This window comes from Pungitius pungitius, chromosome 17 (genome assembly GCF_949316345.1).
Source record: "Pungitius pungitius chromosome 17, fPunPun2.1, whole genome shotgun sequence".
Classification (NCBI taxonomy): Eukaryota; Metazoa; Chordata; class Actinopteri; order Perciformes; family Gasterosteidae; genus Pungitius; species Pungitius pungitius.
The window spans coordinates 2,601,878-2,611,292 of record NC_084916.1 but is presented as its reverse complement, the minus strand read 5'-3'; the positions used below and the strand labels follow the sequence as shown (position 1 = coordinate 2,611,292).

Sequence of the window (9,415 nt, the reverse complement as noted above, 5' to 3'; positions counted from 1 at the left end):
TAACATGTTGATTTTGAATAATGTGGTTACTATTGGATTATTGTCATATCTAATGTAGGTACAGTCTTTATAGACATCATTATTATTCAATCCAGCGGCTAGTTGTTTTACAAATTCCACTAACATAAGGGATGAGAAATGCCATTTGTATTTGATCAAACCCTTTGAATGTGCATGGTGCTGCCATAGTGAGGACACCTGGTGGATTTAGGTAACTTAGTTAACTTCCTTGCTCAAGGAAAGAATGACCTGTTATCCACTTTGTCATGTCGGGGATTTATATAAGGTGCTGTAACTTTGTTGCTCCAGAATTAGAGGGTTACCTGTTTGATTATAACCAATCCACTTCTCCAGACACCACTACAATACTGGGACTAGCCCAAACCATGAAAAACATCCCAAGACCATTATCTCACCTTCAAAATGTGTCAATATAATTTTGCCTGCAGTATATAGTGTAGCAAGGTAGTCTTCAGTATTTTTTATAGTTACATTTTAGGGGACCCCCCAAGAGTCCTAAGTCATTTCGAACCCTGCTCTCCTCCATCCAGGTTTATCAGAGTTGGTGGATTGCTCACACTGCAAAAGTTGCCTCTCAAAGTGGACCACCTCAAACAGGTACTGTCTCTGTCCATCCGCCAGAACACTGCTCCATCCACCACTAGAACACTCACTGTAGTGTCTGACATGTCTTTGCCTCGATGTGCTTTCAGAACAACACAGCCAAGCTGGTAAAGCAGCTGAGCAAGAGTGCGACACTGAAGGTCTTTGAGCTTGTATTTCAAACAGGAAATACTTGTATAAAGATAAAATGTGCATCCCGCTCATGTACTGACTGACTTGTTTGCACCTGGGGGCTGTCATTTACATCTTCTCTGTGTAAATAATGGATATGTTCTTTGTTGTGTAGGGTTGGAGATGGACACTCCCAGCATGGCGCCTGCAAAGAAGACGCCAACCGCCCTGCAGCTGGGCGAAAAGTACAACATCAAGCCTCCAGTCCTCAAGAGGCCATGGTACAGGACCCTCTCTGTCTCTGATAATACAGCACCGTCCTGGGGTGGATTCCTACCACTGGCTCAGGACTGCCACCTGTTGGCCAATGCTTCAATCTTTCCTTTTGTGTCCCTTTTCCTTCAATAGCTTTGGTCCAGCAGATGCTCCACCTCTGGAGAAACAATACAAGCCTTTGAACACCCCCTCTAACTCTGCCAAAGAGATCAAAGTGAAGATCATTCCAGCACAACGTATGTTTGAAACCCGCGGTCCTATTTGAAATGCCTGTAAGATGATGATGACGACGATGATGATAATGATGATGGTGGTGTGTGTGTGATGTTCTCTGCTCTTAGCAATGGAGTGCACAGGGTTCCTGGATGCTCTGAACTCTGCTCCAGTGCCTGGGATTAAGATTAAGAAGAAGAAATCTGGTGCTGGCCCCACCCCCAATACCAATACCAAGGCCGTCTCCCCCACGTCTAACAAGGTACGCACCCATCACATTCCAACAGCAGGAATTCTGGACATTGTTCATCAAAAGAAGGCTCCGAAAATTTGACTTGAAAATATATTGCCCTCAGAATAAATGTAGTTTGAATTTACATTACATGTCATTTAGCTGACGCTTTTATCCAAAGCGACGTACAATAAATGCATTTCCACATAGAGATACAAACTCAGAAGAACAAGTAACAAGAAAGTACATTTGTCATCAAATAAGCAGTTACAAAACATGTTATAGAAAAGTGCCATTATAAGTACAATTTAAGTGCTACTAATCATTTGTTAGTGCTACGGTTTATTTAATTTGAACCAAACATTCCACATTGAAGTGAGGAAATAGGAAAGTCAGACTCCAAGAACTTTAAGCTGTTAACTTAACTTAATCTTTTTGCATTCAAGTGAAAGTTCCAATACTCTTTGTTTGCAGGGAAGTCCATTTGACAGCAAACCCTCTTCGTATTCTTCATCTTCTACAAAACTGTCATCTCCAGAAACATCTGCTTGCATCACTCCTGCTGATGAAAACCAGGAGCCGGAGCGGCCTGGGACCCCCGTTCCCTCTGAGGAGGCCGAGGTCTCTGACAACGGTATGGTCCTTTTTGATGATGATGATCTTAGTGAAGTTCATTGACAATTGTCCATCTCCTGACGTGGTCCCTTTTCTTTGTAGGCGAGAAGCCCAACGCTCTGGCAGAACCACGGGGAGAAGAAGAGAACTTGACCAAGAAAGGCAAGAAGAAGAAGACCGTTCACTGGGCCGACGAGGAGCAGCTCAAACACTACTTCTACTTTGATCTGGATGAGACAGAGAGAGGTAAGACATCTCACTCCTGTGAGACTTTCAGCTATCGCTTTCCTACAGCTCGAGGTTTAATACGTATCACGGTCCGGATTCAACACGGGATCGGCACAGCAGAGAGAAGGGAGCAGATAGAACTTTGAGGTCCAACTAAGAGGTGTTGTAAACAGGTTCTAGGTCCCTCCCTAATATTTCCTTACATTGTGATGAAAACATGTCCAACTGGATTTATGGATCACCAACAGTGTGAACACATCATGATACACTTCACACCTTCACACAGAACTCAGCCTAAGCGCGTCATGGCCTCACTAAAGTGTCTGTTAGTCACTTTATTGAAGTACAATGTCAAAATATCCAAAATGTATTGATCGCATATCGTGTATAAGAATGTCGGTAAAACGTCCTGAATTATTTCAATAGCATTGTGGGGGTTTAGGTAAAGTGTAGTTGATCCCCGGCCCACGTCTGCCGAACGGAGAACACTGACGTTGTTGCTGACGGGGCGCTGTGTCCACCAATAGGACACCTGATGTTGATTAACCAACCCGTCTCATGACTCATCTGATTGCACTTAATTCACAGTTAACGTCAACAAGATCAAGGACTTTGGTGAGGCTGCCAAACCAGAGCTGAGGTAAGGCTTGAGCCTGTTTTTTTAGAGCAGGGTGGAAAATAGAAAGTAGATAAAGGCCTGAAGGGGAAAACCTTTTCAGTGTTCTTTTTACTCTGAATTCTCCACAGAAAATGCTCTCAAATGTATGCTAATGATTTTCCAAATTGTCTTGTTACTAGTGTGCCCGATAGTCCACATGAACCAGACCCGGAGCCTTACGAGCCCATGCCGCCCCGTCTCATCCCTCTGGACGAGGTTAGTACTTTCACAACACGCACTGCACACTGTTGGCCTTCCTATCGCTTCCTTCCAATGAACACATTTTGTCCATGTAGGACTCCACCACGCAGGAGGACGGATATGTTGAGCCCATGGACACGGTGTCTCAGCACGGCTCCGCTTTGGCCCTGAACGAGAGCTCCAAGCTGCCCCCGGTGCTGGCCAACCTCATGGGCAACCTGAGCAACACCTCTCGCAGCCCACAGGCCACACCCACAGTCAGCAACCCCGTGGCTCCCACTGTCAATAAATAATGTTATTTTTTATTAAAACGAGTGAGTTATCCTAATTTAACTATGATTTATGGAGGAGTAAATAACTTCATTCCATTAAAAACTGATTGAATTGTTAGTTAAGGTGTTGATGATGAGGTAAAAACTATATTTCATAGGTTTTTTTGGTTTCTGACATCTTTTGGATGATTTAACATGCACCGGGTCAAATTGACCCAGGAACATCATTGCTGTACCTAAGAAACGAACATAACAGGAGGGTTAAGCAAAGGAAGCGCGCACTCACGTTGGCGCCATCGTCTTTTCCTCCAATTTCTTGTACAGTCCAACGGTACAGGTTGTGGAGAGTCAACTGTCGCTAGGTTTCTTTGTAGTCCACCGAGAAATATACTAATTGGTTTTTAGTGGCGGCCGGGGGAAAATCTTCCACGGAGGGCCATCCAATCAATCAATCAATCAAAACATCCTAGAATGATTTAATGCGAAACCGTGATGGTATGAAAAACGCAACTGTGGCACTATGTGTTAACTATTTGTGTCGATTATTTGCCCCCCCCCCCCCTCTAAAATTTGAACTAAGGTCTAGAAACACGAGGTAACTACTGTCTGTATTGTGTATAATATACACTAAATACAATAGGATTCTGAATTAATGTGCTTGAATGGGTGACATTAGTCTGGCTTAACTCAGCTTCGCCAACAGAGGGCGCTCTAAGCTTTACACTTGACTGGGTATCAGTAGCGGACGCCAGTAGCGTCGAAGTAGAAGTCAGTACGTGGTGAACGAGTGTTCATGCTACAGCGCCTGATCTGAACTGTGTTTCACATTTCCTACAGGTAAGCTGGCCATAATCAGAACCCCGGTAATAGACGTCAGTAGTTTCTGTTATTAGAGCTTTAGTTAACGACTGTGACATTAAGGGACATTGAATTAGACCGTGTTATGAGTGTGTATGTTTGCCGCCTCGTCTGTCTATGATGGCGGACGCCGATAGTAATGGCTTCGGTCGCTAAACAGAAGCTACTAACTTTCTGTGTGAGCTGTAAGGACATGCTTGGAGACACATGTGGTTAACCCCCCGATGTCCTCCCGTCCTCCAGTAGTCGCACGTACGTACGCACCTACGTCACGCATTGAGCCTTCACCCCCGCCCTCCAGTAGTCCAGGGAGGAAGACGTTGCTGGTGAAGCCCAGGAGGTCGGTGGGGAGTTGGGTGAAGGGGTGAGTGGGGCCCAACCGGTCAGTCAGGTGGGGGAGGGGATGGGCTAAGTCCAGCTGATCAATCACAGGAGGGAGGGGGTGAGTGTAGGTGTGCCCAGAGGGCAAGTCTCTTGTGTGACCGTATGAAAGAGGGGACGAGTGGGGTGAGTCGAGAGAACCATGGTGAAAGAGTTCGAGGGTCGCCCGTTCGTGAGAGGGGCGTCTCCGACAGCGAGGAGGAAATGGAAGAGGGGGGGTGGGCTTTAAGGTCCCCCACCTGAAGAGAAAGACGAGGGGCAGTAGAGGAGGCTCTCAGGCAAAGAGGGGAGGGGTGTCGAGCAGAGGGGAGGCGGGGGGTGGGGAGTCCGACTCCTCTTCGGGGTGGGGCTCTGCCATCAGCGTCTCCTCAGGTGGGACGGTCTCCAGCAGGTACGGGGTGGGGCAGGTGAAGGAGTTCCTGCTGGCCACCAAGAACGAGAGGGGAGTGAGGCTGGGGGACTACTTCTCTGACCTTGAGAAGTTTGCTCGCTCCGCCCGACACGGCAGCATGAAGAAGGGAGCTGGCCACTTCACCCAGCAGGAGGTCTACAGGCTGAGGAAGCTCCTCCTCAAGCTCAACCGAGAAGGGGGGAGCACTACCGGGACCGAGTGAGGCGTCAGTCCGGCTGAGGAGGTTCCTGAGCTGGAGGAGTACGGAGGAGTCCAGATCGTCCAAATTGATTATATTAAATACATTTTAAATTATGTACCTGTTAGACAAGGCCCCTCAAATCTACTATACACTACACAAGGCAACGACACGTGGAGATTGGAGATTGGTTTTACCCTTTTATTTTTACACACACACACCCACACAGACGCTAAAGTCGTATTGCGATATGTGATACAATTAATACGACTACGTAACGCGACTCCGTGTCATGTCGTGTAAGCGTGCGAAGACGGGGACGGATGCTCATTTACGTGGAAAACACACGTCGCACGAGGGTCTGGGTCCTCCTTCGCGTCACGTGAAAGGGCACGATGGTTGGGCGCATGTCCTCGTAAATGACGGCGTCGGGCCGCCGGGTGCGCACAGACACACACACACACAGGGACGGTTGTTGTTTTGTTGTTGTGAGGGATTGAGAAAAGCTTGCGCACACACACACCACTCGGACTACGCGGCTACCGCGCCCTATGACAATGGCGTTTCCCAGCAGCCGAGCCGTCGCCCCCGCTCGCCGTACCTGTTGTAGTTGTTGTCAGGAACAGCAAAAAAGAAAAAAAGGTGTTTAGCCCGCGGCGTGTTTTAGCTTGCGTTACACCCCCCCCCTTCGGCCCGCAGCCCTTTGGAAACTTGCGTGAATGTTGGGAAGGAGGAGGGCCCGCCACCACCAGGAGCACCGACCCGATTCCCTGCTGGTCCAAGGACAGGTCGAACCCCGGCTCGCGCCCCGAGTAAAAGCGCAAGTACTGGCCCATGTCTTCGGAGATCAGATTCTCGATGACGGCCTCCAAGTCGGGGGAACGTCCCGCTGAACCCAAGTCTTCCGCCGCCGACGGCGTCGACCATGACCTTTCTCGACGAGGCGCCCCGGGCCGCGAGGGTGAAGATCTCGTCGCCGACGCTCTAGACCAGCCTCAGGGACCCTGGGGCTCGGTCCGAAAGCTCGGCACCGGATGGACAGAGTTGACAGAGCCGCGCCTCGTGTAGGCGGAAACCGCCGAAAAGGGCACACGGGGGTCACTCAGGACTGCGCGGGCGAGACACAAGGCGGTCGCGAGCTTCAGATAGAAAGCCATCGTCTACCGCGTCCCTGGTGCAGCTCATGTTCTCTGCTCTCGTCAGGGCTCATACTTTGTCAGCCTGGAAATCGTTTGTGCGTTTCAATTTCATGACAATGTTCGAAGGAGTAAAAGTTCCCTTTAAATTCTGTGGGTCTTCAGACTCGCCAAATCAGTCCTGGTTTCTTTTGCTCGTCAGACTCCCGTCGTTGGGATGTGGGATTGGTGTGGGGTGTGGGATACGTAGTCCTTGATGCTGGATTCTCAAGGTCACAGGTGGAAAAATATCAGTGGCAAATGCTTCCTTGGTGTTCTGGAAATGACATTGTTCACAGTTTGTTTGCAATCAAGTTGCATATACAAACTTATCCAATCATTCAGCGAAGACACCCTGACTAGCTGACCCCTCAATGCCTCCCCCTTCTTTACGACTGCGGAGTCGCTTGCGGCCATTGTCCTATTGATTACTCTACAGGAAATACTCAAAAGGTTTGAGCGTGACTGCAGACAACGGGATTGCATGCCTGCTTTGAAAATAAAAAATGAAAAGGCACCTCTCAACAATGGCTGGACCGGGGCCGAGTCTCTTGAGCCGGGAGATCACTTCACGTTATTGACCCTCCTTTGTGCTTGCTGACTTCACTCCAGTTGCTCATAACGCTCAGTATATAAGAGACAACAAACGGCGCCCGCCGCCTGCATGACGCTGTGACCGCTGTCTGGGTTTCCTCCGTCTCCAGTAATGTCCTAACTGTGGAGCGTAATCTCCTACCGTGTCAACATCTGAGCATAGGCGGAGTGTGTTTACAGCCCAAAGAATGCTTAACATGTGCTTCTCCATAGTTGTCGCTCCAAATTTAGATATGTCGCTGGGATTTCAGAGACATTTTTTTGGCCTGATGTGATTACAATATTTGGATGGATGAATATGACTGGGAAAGTTTTCAGATTAAAAGGTTTCAAATCACAACACACATTTGCTCTTAAAACATTTGAATCAGCAAGAATACTTGCTATATTATATTTGAATAATATTTTAAGATGCGGCAGTTGACATATCGATTCTTTAGCCCCACAGACCCACATTTGAGTGTATAAGCATGCCATTTACATGCATGCAATTACACCTCAAAAATATACAACAAATGAATGGCCAGATGACATGGTTGTACGATCTATTTAAAACATTGTTTTCAGCGCAAGCCTCCTTGTACAGAACATTGTACAGAAAGAAAACAGTCCGGATTCAATAGATGCTGCAAACTTGTCGCCGGTAAAACCCTCATTGAACCAGACCATCAACAAAAGATGGCTGTAAAATATCCATTACCTTAGCAGTTTGTTAGTTTGCCTGATCTATGTAATCTTATCCTAAAAATGATGCGGCTAACTCAGTTGGCTTGAAGTGTCGGTCTAAGTGTGCGCATTGAATCAAGTTTAAATGTGTCAGGAACGGAGTTGACAGAGACAGGAAGGAAGACCCAAACGAAAAAGTATATTCAAAATATACTAATATTCAAAACTGCGAAATCAAAAAAGGCCAAGGGGGCCAAAACGCAGACGGGGCCCAGCACCATAAATTCATACAGGACATAGAATGACGCAACCAGGTGCGCAGAACACACAGGGGAGGTGCAGGTGATTGGACACAGGTGGAAACAATCAGGGACACTGCAGACAATCACAGGGGAAGACAGGACAAGGCAGGAAGTGAAGTTAACCCAGGGACACGAGGCATGAAACTACAAAATAAAACAGGAAGTAAATCCAAACCGTGACAAAATGTCTGTTTGGAAAGGTAGTGGATATCTATCATGTGTTTTTTTTAATGCACAAATCCTGGATTACACATTATTTACATGAATTTGTTTATACTTCTCAGATTCTATAGGCACATCTTTTTGTTTCAGCAAAATCTATGCAATTTTTTTCCATCAATTATGGTCAGACATAAACAATACTTGTATGGTTGAGTGTCAGTTGTAGCTTACAATGGATGGTCCATATTGAACTGTAACACTTTTTTTTTTGTTTCATTATCAAGTGGCAGTCAATTTGGAATGATTGGGATACTCACATTGTGACAAAAAATGCCAGTGCACACGTGCAACAGTTGTTGAACAGTTGTTGAACAGTTGTTGAGCCTGACCCACTCCTATGCACATATTAAGGAAGCTCATCAACAGATTACCAAGGCAAAGCAATCTTGGAGTAATTCAAATCCAATTACAAGGGATGGGATCAGAATTCCTACAACTAATTTTAGATGTCGTCTCCTGTTCCTGTCTTCGGGGCAGTTTTGTTCTTAGATATGAAATGATGATGATGATGAGTGAGAAATGGCTGCTTTCTCCACCTCTTTTGGTAACACTCGCCAGTAGGAACAATGCAGGACCCCCTGCTGGGATCCTCCTTGATGGATGATTACTTTGTGACGAGGGTCCATTGTCTCGTAGAACAGTGATCGCACGCAAGAGACCGTCTGACAAACATGAGCAAACACCCCTGATTCTCCAGCTGTCTCCGGCACCAGACAGGAAGGATTGAGAAGAATGACTGGATCAACTTTGAAAATGAGGGCAGAACTTTTGACAGACCCAATACTTCTGTCCCAGTACTTTGCCATCAGCCTCCGCTTTTTGTGTAGTACTGCACGTTTGTAAATGTTAAACATGCTAATATGTCCAAATGACAAAAACGACGAAACCGAACAATTGACCATCTTGTGAACTGGAGGGATACACACTTGATAAATGTATGCAGTTGTTTTAAAGGGATTCAGGGTTTAAAAGAGATCTGAATATCTGTCAGTGGCAGGAGAACAGACCCTGGACGACAGGTCCATTATTCTACTTCTTAACCTACTTCACAACAACTGGCAAAGCCCAAAACACATTTTTAACCTTTACTTTTCTCAAGAGTTTGAGAGTTGCTGCAGATTCTGTGAATATAAAGTGCTGTTCAGCCGCTTACTGTCATGACAAATGGACTGTGAGAGGTGCGCGCTGCCCAAGCTG

At 46.7% G+C, this 9,415-nt stretch overlaps 1 protein-coding gene across 1 annotated transcript; it reads left to right on the top strand.

Annotated features, from left to right (window-relative positions):
• LOC119219582 (serine/threonine-protein phosphatase 1 regulatory subunit 10-like) lies at nucleotides 1-3,451 on the top strand. The gene is made up of 10 exons (XM_062558602.1): nucleotides 1-618; nucleotides 714-764; nucleotides 911-1,016; nucleotides 1,144-1,247; nucleotides 1,353-1,486; nucleotides 1,931-2,090; nucleotides 2,174-2,317; nucleotides 2,888-2,939; nucleotides 3,098-3,173; nucleotides 3,254-3,451. Exons 3-10 carry the CDS (start codon nucleotides 919-921, stop codon nucleotides 3,449-3,451), a joined length of 966 nt encoding a protein of 321 aa, XP_062414586.1. The 5' UTR covers nucleotides 1-618; nucleotides 714-764; nucleotides 911-918.
• The last annotated feature ends 5,964 nt before the right edge of the window (nucleotides 3,452-9,415 follow it).